General features: G+C 42.6%; 1 protein-coding gene across 1 annotated transcript in view; it reads left to right on the top strand.

Annotated features, from left to right (window-relative positions):
* Positions 1–19115, top strand: part of LOC149323872 (versican core protein-like) — a 179607-nt gene that overhangs the window by 25587 nt on the left and 134905 nt on the right. Inside the window, exon 2 of the mRNA XM_089493620.1 lies at positions 1308–1374. Within this exon, the coding sequence (XP_089349746.1) occupies positions 1314–1374 (61 nt within the window). The 5' untranslated portion in view covers positions 1308–1313. The remainder of the gene's footprint in view (positions 1–1307; positions 1375–19115) is intronic.

The raw sequence follows: 19115 nt of genomic DNA, 5'->3' as shown, positions 1-19115 counted from the left end.
ATTCCTAGATGGTGCATAGCCAGGTACTAGGGGAGATTAGAACTGAGAGCTGTAAATACAAGAAACAAAAGTTTAAAATGGGTCCATGCCTGATCTAATAGCCAGTAAAGGGACCTAAATGCAAAAGAAACATGTGAGAGTTTAGAGAGATTTAAAACAATCCAGGATTGTAGATGCTTTGATTTGATTTGATCCTTGAAAAATGACCATGGACGTCTGAAATAATAATCACTATCTTTGAAGTGGGGCTTCTTAAAGATAACTTGCAGTGAGATCCTGTCACCTGTTACCTTTTCAAAAGTTAGTCTTATTGAGTTCAGTGAGATTTGCTGCTCTAGTGAGTGCTTCTAAAATTTCATCCTTAGTTAATTAATCATATGACTTTCAACGTAGGCACCTTTTAATTGATCAGTTAAATTTGCATGTGGTTATAAACATTACTTCTGAAATAACAGAATAAACATTACAACCTATACAATGGGACTCCTGTAAGATTGTGCTTTCCTTCTGTGTGGTCTTTCTCTTTCCACACATATACATGTGTACAGACAAACTTTCATGCACATACTGATTACTTAAATGTACCTTTTTAGTTGATTAAGAGCTTTTATATGGCTTGGGCCCAGGGTACTTGGAGGACTGCCTCTCCCCATACATTCCGTCCCGCACACTCAGATCTGCTGGGAAGCAATTGTTATGTGTCCCAGAGGCAAGATATTCTACCACCACTCAGAGGGCCTTTTCTATCTCTGGCCCCATCCTCTGGAACTCACTTCCGAACAAGCTCCGCTCAGCCACCTCCCTGGAATGCTTCAAAAAGGGGCTTAAAACTTTTTTGTTCCAGCAGGCTTACCCCTAACATTCCATGTTGCCCCCTTCTCTCTCCTCATTGTTCTTGTAATCCTGTGCTAGTTGGAAAAAAATTTTTAACTGGATTTTAACTGTTGTTAAGATATTGTGAGATTTTGTATCTTTTCTATTTTAATTTTTTGTATATTGATTGTATCATGTTTTGGCTGTTGTGACCCGCCTTGATCCCAGGAAAGGCGGGCTAAAAATAAAGCTTTTATTACTATTATTTATTTTAAAAACTCATCAATTTAACTGATTGATTGATTGATTAAATATTGCAGGCCCACTTTGATAGTACATGGCAGGGACACAGCTAAGGAAATTCATATTGCAAAAAGCCATCTATATGATTATCAGAATAAGTATTTATTATTTTGCTTATAAATAACTACTTATACACTTGGTTATAAAAAACTACTTCTAAACACTTTATTTTGTGTCTTCATTGGTTGCAGGTCAAGATGTTAAAAAATATCATATGGATGTGTTGGACCTTAGCTATATCATATGCATTCCACAAAGGTAAGCTGGCTGCAACTGGCTTCTGAAAGAACTGGCAAATTTGTCCAAATTTTGGCAGTGGGATATGATAACTGTTGTGAAAACTGTGGCTTCAGAGTTATAATTTTAATCTATGGGTAACAGTTCTCATTTCTCTTGATGGGAGTTGAACAAAAATGAAGGCAAACCATTTTATACCATAAGGTTTGCAACTAATTTTGTTTTTATGTTTGTTGGTTGTGTCTTGTATCTGACTTAAATGTCTGCTAGACAATCAAAAACTTAAAATGTACATTGTTTGCAACAGTTGCCAACTTGCAATGACATTAAAGCCTAGTATTAGTTGACTATCTCAGTTGTTAAAGAAGAGGTGGGTAATTTTCGGGGGCCAAAAGCCACACATACCCTTGCTGCACCTGGAAGAGCTGTACCTCCACTCATACTTCCATTTAAAAACATACAAATGAAGTATTTTTACACCCTCTAGGAGTCATGGAAGAAATTTTATTGAGTTCTCTCTCTACATAGATTTTAAAATTTAGAAGTAACTGTATTAAAAATAATTTTGTGGGGACTGGAAATAAAAACCCCTATAGGTAAAGGGTCTTTTTAAAAATGGGTTGTCTAGGGATGCTTGAACATTGGGACACCCTGGGCTTCATAGGGAGCTGAGATATGTTTTAAAGGGAAAGGGATGCCCATTAGGAAAGGGATGCTTATTAGGTTAGGAAACAGCAGGACTCTTCTTTTCAGATCCCAGGTGAAGTTAGCAAATGAAAGCACTCATGCTCAGCTAGTTATGTTCCCAGTAGAGGTTTCTTGTTGAATTATAGTTGTTAGTAATTTTGGATACTACCCTATGATGTGAAAAGCTTCATCTGCTGATTTTTGCAAATCATCTGTACCACAGAGATCTGTTACTTTCTGAGCAGTTGTTAGGTCTAGGTTTAGGCTGAATGGTTGTCCAGTACTACTTATGTTCTAGTGCAACCTTTGGAATGAAAGTCATACATCTGATGAAGAAGACTTAGGCCCTGTTTCCATGGGCAAATAAAGAAATGAATAAAAATCCTTCCCTCGTTACTATGATGAGTAGCAATGATGATTCAGGGCCCAATCCCTGGTTCTGGTGCAAACTGTCTGGACAGTGTCAGCACTAAACCCGCTGTATATCCCCTCTCCCAAGTGGTTTAAAATAAGTCACCCTTTGCTCTGGATCTTATTGGAAGATCTGGAGCCCTCTGTTGTGATGCTGGGCAGCTGTTTACACTGCATTCCACTGTGCTGTCTGGCACCGCCCTGGCACACTTTGCTTGCTCTGAGTCACAATGAGGCACTAAGACATATAGCCAATGCTTGGTGCCTTGTTCTGGCCTCAGAATGAGTGATGTGTGACAGTAGTGTCACTGGGCAGTGCTGATCAGGGTGACAACAGAGTGTGCAAGGTAGTGGGAAGGCATCAGGGCAGTGTCAGCATTCTGGCCTGTGCAAACACTTAGTCTACAAAAGGTTATAGACATGTTAGTCTGTAGAATCAGAGATCTTGGTGATCATCTTTAAAGCCCTACATGGCTTGGTTCCAGAATACTTAAGGGAATGCCTTCTCCCATACTGTCCGTCACGCACACTAAGGTCCTCGGGGAAGAATCTACTTCAGCCGAAAAAATCTAGGCTAACTTCAGTTACCCAGAGGGCCTTCTCTACTGCTGCTCCAAAGCTATGGAATGACCTGCTGGAGGTGATCCGCCACATCTCTACTCGTATAGCCTTTAAAAAGGCTCTTAAGAAGGATCTCTTCTGGCAGGCCTTTCCAACTTAGCCCCTCTCCCTGCATACTGTGATTTTTGTTGCTCTGTTCACCAATTTCCCCCTAATTTTAATACTATTGTATTTTATTGTTTTTAAACTGTGATTATTTAATTGTACTTTTAGTATTGGGATGAGGGGGTTGGGGTTGGGAAGGGACGATTTTGAATTTTATTGTATTTTCTATGTATTTTAATTGCTGTAACCTGCCCGGATTCCTTGTGATTAGGCAGGCTATAAGGAAGTAGATTTAAGTCTACAAAAGCTTATGCTGCCAACTTTTGCCTATGTCTTTCTTTCAGTTAGTCTCAAAGGTGCTACAAGATGTCTATTCATACTTAGTCTACAAAAGCTTATGTTACCAACCTCTTTTGTCAGTTTGTCTCAAAGGTGGTACAAGATCCCTTTGCATTCCAGTTCTGTGCATGTTCACTTTAAACCAATTTTAATTGTGCTCAATAGGGATTACCCCTGCATAGGATTTCAGTACAGAATTGCTATTTAAACAGATATATGTGCATCTTCTGAGCAGATAGTTGCTACATGTACATAAGGTAAAACCCACATGTTCACATGTTACAATCTCTGCATACATAGCATTCTTATTTGTTGTTGTTAACTGCCTTTGAGTTGACCTTGACTTATGTGAGCCTGTGAATGTGACATCTTCAAGACCCCCTATTCTCTACTGCTCTGCTCAAGTCCTAGAGCTTCAGGCCCATGACCTCCCTGATTGAGTCTAGCCATCTAGCATGTGGTCATCCTCTCTTTCTATTGCCATCTGACTTTCCTAGCATTACTGTCTTTTCTAATACTTTCTCATGATGTGGCCAAAGTACGACAGCCTCAGTTCCGTCATCTTAGGCCTGAGACAGACGGATGGCAAGTGATGTGCCAGCACTGATTCTAGGGTTTGGAGGTGCGCACCAACCACATGCTCCCAAACCCTAGTCTGTACGGATGCTGCCATCATGGGGGCCACCACGATCACACAAGTGCACTGCTGCATCCGTACATCAGGGTGCCGTGCTTGCATCACTAATGTGCCACAGTGCTCTAATGGTGCACTGATGGCAGCGCCCGCGTACACCAAAAAGAACCTGCTTTTAGCTGCAGGCTCCCTCGGGAGAAAAAATGGGCGGCTCCAGCCCACCCTTTTGGAGCAGTGTGTCGAGCCCCTAAGTTTCAGGGAGAGTTCAGCCTGATTTGTTTTAGGAGCCATTTGTTTGACTTTTTGGTTGTCCATGGTATCCCCAGCATTGCTCTCCAGCTCCACATATCAGATAGGTTTACCCTCTTTCTGTTTGTTTTCTTCACTGTCCACCTCTCATGGTGATGGGGAATACCATGGCTTGGACGATTCAGACTTTAGTGCTCACAAATAAATAAATACTTTCTGTGTAAGAGATTTTGTACTTTTTTTCCTCAATGGATTCAACTGGTTTGTGGATTAGGCCATTAGGAAATTTTATAGGTTATAATATTCCATTGAGGTGGAGATTTCCATTACAGTTTGCACTCTTTGTAGTTAAGGTGTTACCTTTAATAACAGACTAAATTTGAGTATGACGTAAATGGTGAAATAATTTAAACATTTGCAAGTGGGTGTAATGTTTTTGATGATATGGTATTGGGGGCGGGGGGATGTGTAAGGTCTACATTTCTTTACTGAAAATAGTTTGCTGTTCCTAAAAGTTCTCTGATATTCCCATTTACTGGAATATAAAAGATATATTATCTATTTTTTCAGTTTCAAAATGTTTAATAACAAAAACATGCTTATTTTGAAAAGGGGAATGTTAACATACACAGAGGGACAATATTGTTGCAATCATTTTTTAAAATTTTCTGAAAGATTGTTTCATTCTAGTTTAGTTATTCACCCCATACCCATCACCATAGTCCAGTGGGCCCTCCATATTAATTGGGGTTGGGGTAAAGGATCCCTGTGAAAGTGGAAAAAACACTATTTTTTTAAACTTGAGAGAACACTTCTGTAGGAATCTCTAGGTCTTCAAGTGCAACTCTGTGGTCAACATCCTCTGGATGTTGCCCATAAAATCATGCTGGAAGACCCTCAAATGCCTAGAGATATGTTTTCTCTAGGAATCTCTAGGCCCTCCAGCATAACTGTATGGTCAACTTCCAGTAGCATTGTGCTGGAGGACTTAGAGAGAACATAATAATCAAATCCATGAATAATCAAATCCACAAAAGTCAAAGCCGCAAATGTGGAGGCCCACAATAACCCCTGGGTGAACAGATAAGCACAGTGATGTGTAGGGTGTGGTAAATGATTGCCATCTACCACAACCTGCTTGCCCAATCACTGTCTCATTAAATGCTTCTATATCTTATATAATTAAATTGCCTTCGTTCATATTGATGAGATCCAGCCTCCTGTTACCCAGCTTCTATAACCCAGATGTTATAGACTAGAACTCCTATCAGCCCCAGCAAGTATGGCCTACAGTAGTGGATGGTGGGTATATTAGTCCAGACCACCTGGAGGCCAAAAGTCTGGGGACGGCTGATGAAGTCCAAGTTTATATGAAAGTCTCTTACTTGACAGATCAATATTGTTGCATAGGACCAAACTTCTAAAGCAGTATGCTTAGCATCAGTCTATACAGCTTTGAATGACTGAAAGGGCTTTGTTATCAAAAGTATTATTTTCCCTTGAAACTGACTTTCTTTGTGTGTGTTTTTCTTTTGGGGGGGGGGGGGGTGCGGAATCGTAAAAATACAGGCTTCGAAAGATGCCCAAATTGTCCACTCATAGACAATGGGAAGATTTAGATTTGGATCAGAGTTGAATTAGACATCCTCTGATTTAGCCCAAACCCAACAGGGATGTTTTCTGAATTGCCAGATCATGATATAAATCTTGTGGTCACTGCTTGAACTAGTTTATAATATATAGTTTCATCACAAGGTGAACTTACCTCTATCTGGCTGGAATCAAACATTTCCTGTTAGTGTTCTGCACTTATGTGAAAAATAAAAATAAAAATTTTGTCTAGCTTTTAGATGTCTTTTTTTAAAAAAAAAATTAAAAAAATATTTGTATTAATTAAAATACAACAAAACAGATAACAAACAAATACAACAACTAAACAAATAGACAAAACAGAAACAAATAACAAATAACAAAATCACTTCCCATCCTTCAAACTGAAAATATCTGTTTTTATGTATTTTCCAGTTATATTTCTCCTTTTTCAGTTATATTTTTACAACCTTTCCATTTTAACTGATATATACCTTTTATTTTGTATCATAATACACCATTATTTTAATCCTATATTTTAACATAATAAACCTATAAATGTATCAATTTTCCTGTATTCTATCATTCATTCCTTATTTCGTACACTCTATATTTTCCAATATTTTATTTCCCTTGAGTTATACAAATTATTTTCACATATCACAATAAAATATTCCCAGATTATCGTATGCCCATGAGAACTTATTCTCATCAATGTGTTTTTCATGCTTTATACTTTTATGACTTTTCTTTTCTATAGGTTCTGGAACTTCCTTTGTTCTTTCTTCAAGATATTTAATAACAGGTGCCCATTCATTTCCCCAACTTTTTTCTCTTCCTTCTCTTAACATATTTGTAAGTTTATCTGATTCTATCATATATAATTTCATGTACCAGTGTTTTAATAACAGTTCGTCTTTACTTTCTCACTTTTTTGCTATTACCATTCTGGCAGCTGTCACCATATAAAATATAATTTTTCCAAATTTCTTCTCTAAATCTGCATCTCTCAGCATCCCCAATAAGAAAAATATTGTTTCAAATTTTACTTTAGTAGCTTTTAGACGTCTTTAAGCCGTCTTTCAGCAGAGGTCAGCCCTATCCCACCCTGTGCTGCTATAATATGGGCAAGATGCAGGGTGGGGGACAAAGGTGAGCAGACCTGTTCATTACAAACTAGTGGAAACATAATGATTTTCTCTATTTTACTGAATATGATGGTGATGATATATATGTATATGTGTGTGTGTGTGTGTGTGTGTGTATTGCTTCTCAAATTGGCAAAATCAAAGAGGTTCCTTATAGTTCTGGTGTTCCATATGTTCAGGGCCCAGTAGCCCAATTTGTAGCAGTGTGTGTGTATAAAAAAGCTGAATCTGTAACTATATTCTGAATAAAATATATTTTTAATATATTAAGCATGATCATTTTTGGCAAATAAATGTATTCATAATATTCTGAAAGTAGCACACTGACTTTCAGTCTACAAATACTGAGTTTTTCAATGTTTCCCAAAATATCCATTATTCCACCCCCCTCCTGTCCTCCCCCCCCCCCATGGCATCAAAATTTCTGGAACTTCTACATCTCTGTATATGTATAATTTGGGCTCAGATATCCTAGATGCAGCTTCAAGAGATGCCTAGAAGACTTGGCAATAAATTCTGTTTAATTATTTTTTTAAAGCAGTCAGTTTGAACAAGCAATATAAGCATGCATTCATGTGGGTGTTTCATGCATGTAGGCATTTCGTGCTACTACATTCTGTATGTACTCTCCTAAATACAATTGCTGCAGATGGAATGTTCATTTGCCTAGTTTTGCATGATTTACAGTCAGAGTTTGAAAAGTAACTGATCCCTCACCACGCCTGGTTTATATCCCCCTCTCTTTACTGTACTAAGTCAGACCACAAGCCATCTGGTAGAACAGAAAGGTTTTTGTTAGGATTCAAGTTATTACTTTCATTGTCAAAGCCTCAAGCATGTTTCAGCAAGGTAGACCTGAATATTCCTGTATATCTGCTTTAGCAATCTATACCTTAACAAAGTGGTCTTAAGTGCTACTTCACACTTGATGAAATGCTTGCGAAGAAGGCACGTGCCTTAAGGTAAACAGCTGGTGGCCCACTAACTGTGCATAAGGTAGAGGCTGGAAGTAACGCATTACAGGTAATGACATCACCTGTAACGTATTATGCTTTGGGGTAAGGAAGGTATAACAATGTTCCCTTTGCAAAATAATGTGATGACTGGTAACTGTGGTTACTTTTTGTATATGGTATGTATATGTTTACTCCTAGTACTTATGGAATTTTCTGGCTTGTATCCCAAAATAACAAAGCTAGGTTTGCGTACTATGCACTCTGAATGTTGTGTAAGCATAAGTGTGTATCTTTTCTGCACCACTTCAGACAGCAAAATATATCAGTTTAGTGAGTCTAGTCATGTGAAAACACATGTCAGATGTGTTAGATATCAGAGACAAATCAGAAAGGATGACCTTCATCACTCACTTGTGAGATTCCAGTGACAATCATTGCACTGATTGTTGTTCATCAAACACTGCAATCTATACATTTAAAAAAAATACTGTAATGTGCCTTGCCTCAGCAGAAAAAGACTGTGGCCAGGTGTGTGCCTGCCTGCTTAATCTGCTGCCCATGTGATATCTCTTGATAAGCAATTTCAATACCCCCACCTTCCTGACTAAAGGTGGTTCTTTATCTGAAACCAAATTTTAGCTGGGCAGCCTCAAATACTCTTGTTCTTGTGTGCCTTCTAGTCATTTCTGACTTATGGCAACCCTGAGGCCACAAGGGGTTTAAATAGAGGCTGGATAGCCATGTGTCAGGGGTACTTTGATTGTGAGTTCTTGCATGGCAGGGAGTTGGACAAGATTGCCCTTGTGGTCTCTTCCAGTTCTATGATTCTATGGGATTTTCTTGGCAAGATTTGTTCAGAGGAAGTTAGCCATTGCCTTCCCCTGATATTTAGAGCATAAGATTTGCCCAGAGTGACATAAATGACTGTTCTCTGACAGCCCCTCAGATGAAGGAAAAATGGCAAGATGGGATTGTTCTCACTAAAGATGACTTCAAGGACCATTTGTCTCCTTATCCCTTCCTCCTTCTGCAGTCATTGGCAGAAACTCTTCAAACAGACAACAGTTCAGAGCATCAGAGCATTTCAAATAGCAGCAGCAACAGAATCGTTAAGGATTTATTTTCCTATGGATACAAGACATGTGCCGATGGCACTGGATTTCCTGGATCACCACTATGCTTACTGCAATTTAGTGTTTCAGATGGTGGTGGCGGTAGTGGTGGGTTGAATCTGAAGTGTGATTCTACTAAGGTCACAGCAAAAGTCACATAACAGTTTCTAGGGGAATCTTTGTATCCTCTCAGGCTCAGGGCAAATGTACTATTCTTAGGACAGCTTCAGAATCAAAGGATAACTTTGTCATTGATAGAAAGATGAGATTTTACAGTACAGACTTTGAACCCAGAGGGCTGGAGTCTGGGTCCTGCATACAAGGGAAAGCTGGAATTTTGATTAAGGTCAAAAAGGAGAACAAATTTTATTGAAGGTCGAATCTTACAAAGAAAAATTCTGGCTCTGAGCTCCAGGAAGTGGGGCGTAGAATTTATAGCTTCTCTCTAGGCTCCCTGCCTATATAACTACCTCCCTTTAAATTAATTAAACAGCTCAACAGCCATTATAACTGCCTAGCAACTGGATATGTTAGCGCTCTCAGTGGAGGACTATTACCACATGTTCCAGAGGTGATTGTTCAGCACTATGTTCAATCTATGCACTTTAACTGAAAAGTGGGACTCTCAAGCTTCCCCTATGATGGGAAAGAATTCATAGCTAAAAATGTATAGAGCATTTGCATAAACATATCCTTACTAGTCTATACTACCATGTTAATAAATAAATAAAAGGAAAAAGAATTTCATCAATAAGCATATGGCTGCACATACTTGTGTATGTGTGTATGTGTATCTCACAAAATGTTCTGTGTAATGTTGTCTTTTATGGTTTGAATATTAGACTATGTGTGGTTACAAATCATATTTGTAGCTATGATTTGGTAAGATTCAGGAGCAGCCCTACCATGAGGCAGATTTAGGCAACCACATTAGATGCAGTTGGCAGTGATGACAACCTTAGTTCTTCCTCTTTGTAGGAGGATAGCCTTGTAAATGCTACTTGGCACCTGTCTTGGGTACAGTATTATTCTTTTCTTCCTCTCAGTAAGCACCTCAAGTACTTCTGGGCCTGTGTAGCAAGAGCATGCGTTCATGTGCTGTTACTTTCCTTTACTGTATCCTCTTGACCTTGCAAGATTTGGCCCTACTGGCACTGCTTGGTAGAAATCTCCTTCTAGAAAGGATTTTTGAAGTAGTTTCATTCAGAACCTGGAAAAGTTAGGGGTTTTGGACTACAGTTCCCAGAATTCCCCTAGGCGATCCTGGAAACTGTAGTCCAAAACACTTATCTTTCCCTGCTCTACCTGAACTTTGTTCAGACATGACATTTACCTGGCAAGAGTTTTAAAGTAGTGTTAGATGTTGCCTGCAAGTCACCTGTTGATTTATGGCCACCCCGTGAATTTTACCAGGTATTTTTTTAGTCAAGAAGTCCTCAGAGGTTGTTTTGCCAGTTCCTTCCTCTGAAATGTAGCCTACTTCACATAGTATTAATTGACAGTCACACACACACACACACACATTGTGAGCCGCCTTAGGTGCCAACTTGGGTGAAATGTGGGGAAAATAAATAAATAAATAAATAAATAAATAAATAAATAAATAAATAAATCCAAGTACTAACCAGAGTGATCTTCCCTTCTAAGGTAAGACAGGATCTGTTGCCTGGGTGGGGAGGTGGTGGGGATAGGCAAAAGGATGGTTCTTAGAACTACCAATAAAATATGTTGTTTTCCTCCTTAATGGATTGTATGTTAGAAATATGATGTGAAAACACAGGAACATTACAAATGAAAGAGAAAGCCATCTGGATTACCCTGTCCCCCCCACCCAAATGCCATGCAGGAGCAAGAACAATAAAAGCCTTAAATTACCCTTAGATCATAGATAATATCCGTATTAGAGATGATCCTATATTTTCACACACCTTTAGGCATGGAAATAATTTGTTAGAGAGAACACATGCTTTTACAAAGCCTTAATCCTGTGTCACTCATATGAACTATACCTAATATTTCCATTACCTTATATCATTCTCTAAAAGGCTAAGTGGGATTGTTGATGTGTTGGGTGAAAAATAAATTGGCAAGTTTAACACTGCTTGCCTTTCTTGTTAGGGCACCATGGCCTGGAACAGATGGGACGAAAGGGGCGTGTCGGTGGCAATACTAGGGTTAGGGACCGTGCACCAATCACACGGTCCTTAACCCTAGCACAGTGCAGCAGTAGAGTATGGACGGGATGCCGCCATTTTGTTGTAAGCGATGCGCAACTTCCGCATGTCGCCGAATGTCACTTATGTCATGCGTACGCCTAATAGGATGCAGCCAGGGTGCAGGATGCAGGCAGATATTATCACATGCAAGTTGCTGCTGATTCCACTGGGTGAGTGCAACCAGGCTACATCCCGGGTCCCAGGCATGTTTTGGAGGCTGCTTTTCAAAGACGGAAAGCTCCCAGCACTTGGCTGGCAGAATTGGCAGCAACTTGTATACAATAATACCCACTTGAATCCCGCACCCTGACTGCATCCCGTTGGGGAGCAGTCAGGTTATTTGTCCATGTGATAATCTCCATAGTTGCTCCATCATCCACATCCTTGGCTCTATTGTTACTGTTAGTTTTATTTTTTGTTACTACCATCCTGTCTTTCCTGCTAAAACCTGAACTTAAGGCAGTTTACAAATTGACATAATTAAAAATCACAAAAGATCAAAATGAGAAGAGAATTAAACTGTTAATAATATTAAACACATTTAAAAACATATAGTTAAAATGTGACAAAGCAGCTACAAAACAGTAGAATTAAAATAATGCAAATATAACGCACCTGGGACCCATTCTTAAAAGTCCTTTGAAGAAGTCTGTTTGTGTAGAGCTCCTCCAAAGTAGTGGGGATGCTAGACTTCATGGAGGAGCCCTATGCATGTTCCTCAATATGCATATGGAGTCCTTTCTCAAAGCAGGTCAACACAAACAAGGCGAGGAAGCATTTGTGCTATATACAGAGAAAATGGTTTTGCCTCAAATCAGGCATAGGATTAGCCTGTGCACAGTGAGGTTCTTTGAGAATATATAACTGAAGTTGTCCAAACATTCATCTTGTCTGTCTCTGCTTTAAATGGAACAATAGATGTGAATGTATTGTGACACTGAAATTAAAGAGCAATGTTTCTATTGAAGCATTATAAATAATAATAATAAACATTTTATTTATATACCGCTTTTCTTCAAATCAAAGCGGTTAACAACATTTACATGTACAATATAAAAACCATCAGTATAAAACAACATAAGCACCAACATTACACAATAAAACCACAGATAAAACCACATCTCATGCCAGCTCAACAATGCTGACGGGGGGGGGGGGGGGGGGAACACATCGGGTGTCAGGAGTCAGGGGTATGCCTGCTTGAAAAGATGTGTTTTTAAGCCCTTCTTAAATTGGTTCAGTGAGGTGGCCGAGCAGAGCTCATCGGGAAGCGAGTTCCAGAGGATGGGGGCCGAAGTAGAAAAGGCCCTCCTGGTGGTAGTAGCTAATCTAACCTCCGGAAATCTTAACAATTGCTTCCCGGTCGATCTGAGTGTGCGGGGCGGATTGTACGGAGAGAGGCGATCCTCCAAGTACCCTGGGCCCAAGCCATTTAGGGCTTTATAGGTAATAACCAACACCTTGTATTGCGCCCGGAAGCGAATAGGCAGCCAATGAAGGTCTTTAAGGACCGGTGTTATGTGACTGGTCCTAGGTGTATTAGTGACCAGTCTTGCCGCCATATTCTGCACCAGTTACAGCTTGCGGGTATGGTACAAGGGTTGCCCCATGTAGAGTGCATTGCAGAAATCCAAACGAGAGGTTACCAGAGCATGTACTACCGTTTCAAGGTCCCCCCAGCCCAGGTAGGGACGCAGCTGGCATATCAGCCTAAGCTGATAACAGGTGCTCCTGACCATCGCATCCACCTGAGATGTAAGGTGGAGCGACGAATCAAGGAGCACTCCCAGACTGCGTACTGAATCCTTCACGGGAAGCGTGATCCCGTTCAGAACAGGTGGAATCACCACCATCCCTGGGCCAGGGGAGCCTATCACAAGTACTTCCGTTTTCTCTGGATTCAGGCTGAGTCTGTTTTCCCTCATCCAGCCCATTACCGACTCCAGACAGGCAACGAGAGGAGAGATGCCATCCTTGGTCACTAAATCAGTCGGAGACATAGAGAAGACTATTTGGGTGTCATCAGCGTACTGATAACCCCGTGCCCCATGCCTCCGGATGATCTCTCCCAGCGGTTTCATGTAAATGTTAAAGAGCATGGGAGACAGAATGGCTCCTTGAGGGACCCCAGTTTTAAGGGCCCTCTCATCGGAGCACACGTCCCCCAGCTGCACCATCTGGAACCTCCCAGAGAGATAGGATCGGAACCACTGGAGCGCAGTGCCTCCGATTCCCAGCTCCACTAGGCGCTCCAGAAGGATACCATGGTCTATGGTATCGAAAGCCGCTGAGATGTCCAAGAGCACTAACAGGGACACGCTACCCCTGTCCATGCCCAGACGGAGATCATCGACCAGGGAGACCATGGCAGTCTCAACCCCGTAACCTGCCCGAAAGCTGGTTTGAAATGGATCTAGATAATCCGTTTCATCCAAGATCGATTGAAGCTGGATTGCAACCGCCCTCTTGATCACCTTCCCCAAGAATGGCAATAGCGATACTGGCTGATAATTATTATGCATCAGGGGGTCAAGGGAGGGCTTTTTTAGTAAAGGTTTTACAATGGCCAATTTTAAACTAGATGGAAATTGCCCATCCCTCAATGATGTATTAATTATATGGTGTAACATAGAAGTTACTACCATTCCCCCCTGAGCCGCTAGCCATGAGGGACAGGGATCGAGGGAGCAAGTTGTCTTCCTAACACTTCTAAGGATCTTGTCCACATCATCGGTATCTACAGACTCAAAGTGATCCAGTATAATCGAGTCCACAGAGGCTCTGGATACCCCTACTCTGGTTTCTGCACTAATACTGGCGTCGAGACCTTCCCTTATCCGAGAGGTTTTATCCGCGAAGAAGTTGTTAAATTGGTCACAGCAGGCCTTAGATGGTTCTAAAATAGGGTTCAGGGCAGGGGGGAGCTGAGTGAGCTCCCTCACTACCCTGAACAGCTCTGCTGGACACGACTCCGCGGACGCGATACGTGCACCAAAGAATGAGTTCTTTGCTGCATCTATCGCCTCTCCAAAAGACGGTCTAGGAGAGCCTTGTCGGATAAGCGCTGGTGTGTCCGCCAGTCACGCTCTAGCCGTAGCAGCACCCGCTTCCTTGCCCGGAGATCTTCCGTGTACCAGGGCTTCTTTTTGGAAGCAGGCCTAAGAGGGCGCTTGGGAGTGATGCTGTGTATAGCCCTGGAGAGATCACTGTCCCAGATGTTAGTCAGGGCATCAACAGAGTCGCCGTCATTCCCAACCATATACCCCTCTAAGGCTTCTTGGAACATTTTGGGTTCCATCAGCCTTCGAGGGTGGACCATTTTAATAGGTCCGCCACCCCCGGGAGGGATCTGGGTAGATGCCTTGATTTTTGCCTCCACCAGAAAATGATCCATCCATGACAGGGCGGAGATATTAGTTATTTCCGCCCACGGAGTTTCCATGTCCGTACAAAAAACCATATCAAGTGTATTACCCGCCGAATGCGTAGGCCCCGAGACCAATTGTGACAGGCCCATGGCTGTCATGGTATCCATGAATTCCCGAGCCGCACCGGATGGAATCTGGTTGGCCGCGAAGGGGATGTTGAGATCCCCCAGGACCAAAAGCCTGGGGGATTCCAGCACCAGCTCCGAGACCAACTGTGTCAGCTCGTTAAGGGAGTCTGTTAGCGCACGGGGTGGCCGATAGACCAACAGAATCCCTAGACTGTCACTGGCCTTCAGGGTCACGTAGATACACTCGATATAGGAAGTTTGACGGACATGGTTCCGGGATAGGGACAAGGTGTTTTTATGGATCAAAGCAACACCCCCCCTCCGCCCACCTAACCTGGTCTGGTCCTTCACTGAGTACCCGGCAGGTAGGGCCTGAGCCCACACAGCTTCCCCTTCAGGCCCAAGCCAGGTCTCAGTTATGCAAGCCAGGTCACAGTTGTTATCTTCAAGCAGATCATGAATGATGTGGGTCTTGTTCTTAATAGACCTGGCATTGCACAGGAGCAGAGACAGGGTTTGTGGAATGGTTGGGATGACCCTCAGTTCTCTTTGGTTAGAAGAGGGATAGGAAGGGGAGATAGGTATTAAGCATCGCTCTCGCCTTCCCCTGTAACGCTGATCCACTCTCCTACCGCCATACCTCTCCCTGCCCCACACTACTCCAATAGGAGCCCCGCTCATGCCGAGGGAATTACCCTCTGCCTCCCCAACCAAAACATTCCCCACATCCATACCTTCCCCCTCCCCCCACAATACAGCAATGAAGGCAGAGAGAAGATACAACAATCATTCTCTGCCAAGTAGCTGGCATGGGTTTGTCACCCCTGCCTTCCGTGCAGTCACAGATGTGCACAACTGTGCAGCTGTGAAATTGCGCTGTGATGGAGTCCAAAAAGCAGTCTGAGGGCGGCTCCTGGGCCAGTGCGCAGTTGCGCACCTCTAACAACCCAGGAAGCTGCCCGGCAGCAACAAACAGCTCACACAGCAGTCCCTGGAGGCAAGGGGGCGTGACGGAGGAGGGGACCAGGCAGGCTGGCTTTATACACGCCACTGCCCTGGCGCGCCCCTTTCTCCGCCTTCCTCAGGTGTTCCGGCTATCTCCCCCGGTCCGCTGGCGAAAATGCTGTGATGGAGTCCAAAAAGCAGTCCGAGGGCGGCTCCTGGGCCGGTGCGCAGTTGCGCACTTCTAACAACCCAGGAAGCCGCCCAGCAGAAACAAGCAGCTCACACAGCAGTCCCTGGAGGCAAGGGGGCGTGATCAACTTGCTGTTCCTGTCCCACTCCACTGTTTCCATTTCCCTTTAAACAAGGAAGGTAACTTTTCTGAATGAGAAAATATTCTGCATTGTCAGATCCACCCCTTTGTGATTCCTTTTCTTCCCTCTAACTCACATACTGTATATCAGTACTGTAAAAGATAATTTTTCTGACCTCCTATATCAGTGATGGCGAACCTTTTGGAGACCAAGTGCCCAAACTCCATGGCATTCCCACATTGGGTGTCACTGGGTGCTGGGGGCAGGATTTCTGTCTTTCAGGGGCAGGACCTCTGGGGGAAAAACTCAAAGCACACTCTCTCAGCCTCAGGCTAGCAATAGCAACCCCTCCACCAACAAAACCTGTCAAGAACAATCCATGATAGTTTCACCTTAGGGTTGCCATAAGTTGGAAATTACTTGAAGGCACCACACACCAAGTCACGCTCTCTCATTCTCAGATGATGGCAATGGAAACCCCCCTCTGACTTAGCTTGCCCCATGATAGTTTCACCTTCAGGTTGCCAGGAACTGCTGCTCAAAAGGGAGGGAGGGTGCTCTGGGCCCATAAGTTGGAAACAACTTGGAGGCACACAATAACAGCAAGCATAATTAAGCAGAGAAGGCACAGTACAAGAACAAGCAGAGCCAGCGGTTTGAGCGTGCAGCTCTGGAGATCAGGGCTCTAATCCCACCTTGGCCATAAAACCCACTGGGAAACTTTGGGCAAGTCACACTCTCTCATCCTCAGGGGAAGGCAATAGCATAATTCCCCTCTGAAGAAGTCTTGCCAAGAAAACCCCATGGCAGGCTATTGCTGCTGAAATTCAATTTAGAAGTTTGGCAAGAAATCTCCAAAATGATATTTGACTTCCAATGGCATCCATTTATAAGTGTAAATTTTGTTAATTCTAAAGACTGTTTTATACATCTTGTTAGGAGGGCCAGCTAGGCGGCCCCCGTGACAATCACGCTTTTGGGGGCCCCCTCACAGTCACGTCCGGTTTGGGGAGCCCCCACGCCTTGTTCCCGGTTCGGGGTCCGCTCCTCCTGCGGCCATAGCCGCTGCCACTAATACGGCTGGCTGCGGCGCCAACCCACCTCCTCCTCCTCTTAGTGGTGAGCTGGGCAGCGCCAACCCACCTCCTCCTCCGGCTCCGCCTTCCTCCGTCTCCTCGGCGGCAGAAACGCCGCCGCCACCGCGTCAGGGCTTGCCCACCCATGCGCGCATGCACGGGGCTCCATAACAGGAGCTCATCCCTAGCTTTGGCCAGCCAGCCATTGGCCAGCTGGCCAAAGAGGACAGGCTCCTTGGCGCGCGCCGCTCAGGCCTCAGCAGGGGCCAGTGGCAGCGCGCGCGCCTGCCCTGCTTCCCTCTGCACGCACGTGCGCCTGCCCCGTTTCCTTCCGCGCGCGCATGCGCGCCAGCCATCCTAAGGAGGAGGAGGGGAGGAGAGGAGGAGGTGGAGGAGGAGGAGGAGGAAGGAGCCGGAGGAAGGGTGCCTTGAAGGGGCCAGGGCAGAATTGGGCCGGAGGAGGAGGAGGAGGAGGAGAGCTGAGTCAGTGGCCATTAGGTCTGCCTTGGTTTTTTGGGGTTTTTAAATTATTTTTAAAAATATAAAATAGTTATTTTATTTTATTTTATTTTATTTTATTTTATTTTATTTTATTTTATTTTATTATTTTTTATTATTGCTTGTTTTATTTTATTTTATTATTTTTTATTATTGCTTGTTTTATTTCATTAATTTTTATCATTGCTTGTTTTATTTTATTTCATTAATTTTTATTATTGCTTGTTTTATTTTATTTTATTATTTTTATTATTGCTTGTTTTATTTTATTTCTTTAATTTTTATTATTGCTTGTTTTATTTTATTAATTTTTATTATTGCTTGTTTTATTTTATTACATTAATTTTTATTATGAAATATATACACGCCTGTCTTGTTTTTTATTTTTTCCCCATTATTTTTTATTATTAAATGTATGGAAGTGCATTTTCTGTGTATTTATGGCACTTTGAATGCTAACAAGTCTGCCTTTCTTGGACAATTATAGTGATGATGATGGTGGTGATATTGATATCAACAAGCCTCTGAGGTACGGCCAATGTAACTTGCTGTAATTTTTACTAACTCATGCGCAGTGAAGAAAAACCACAGTCCCTTGCCCAAGTACACACTTCTGAGAAGTACAGTTGAACCCGAGGGCAAGTCCATTTCTGCCATCTGTCTAGGAATAATGCCAAAATGTCCTCCATTTTGATCATGCTTAAAAAACATGCATTTATATTAACATTTTTTAAAAATCCTCAATTTTTTTGCACGTCCTCCATTTTGTTAAAATGTGTCCTACATTTGAAAATGTTGCCCTACATTTGTCCTACATTTGTCCCGGTTTGGAGCTCCTGACTTATGGCAACCCTAGGGCCAGCATCCCACCATTCTAGTAAGGTGTTTGCTTCAGGTGGTAAATTTTGAGTGTCAGCAGTGGTCAATCTCTTTATCTGTTTCTCCTGAGCTGTTCTCTTTCTGGACTGGACATAAGTGCTATGGGGCTTATTTCCAGGTTAGTTTGCATCACATTTCATACCAATGAACTTAAAAAACCTTTAAAAAAATGGACAGATGGCTTATTCTAGACCTTTTTAGGTAACATGTTGTTTTTGTTGTACTTTACCACAATTAATCCACAGAGAAAGACTCCTCAGGTTCTACAATTTCCCATATTTCCAGTATTTCTCATGGGATACACAGGAGAGGGCCAAAAAAATCTCCTCACCAACACAATCTTCCTAGTCATTTCTGAGAGGAAGACTACACTTCCAGCCAGGTCAGTTATTAGAACCGCCATGCACAATAGGACTCACAGGCCACCTTGACTCTGTGGGCCCTCCTAACGAGCCAAGCTAGGACTACATTTCCCATGAAAACTATGCAAGGCTGCAGATTGATACAGGCACAGTGGAGTGGGTGTGAGGGGGGGAAAGGATGGGGAAA

Source organism: Sceloporus occidentalis, unplaced genomic scaffold (genome assembly GCF_023333645.1).
Source record: "Sceloporus occidentalis isolate IW3139 unplaced genomic scaffold, rSceOcc1.0.p SCAF_1, whole genome shotgun sequence".
Lineage (NCBI taxonomy): Eukaryota > Metazoa > Chordata > Lepidosauria > Squamata > Phrynosomatidae > Sceloporus > Sceloporus occidentalis.
This window is presented reverse-complemented; position numbering and strand designations above follow the sequence as displayed.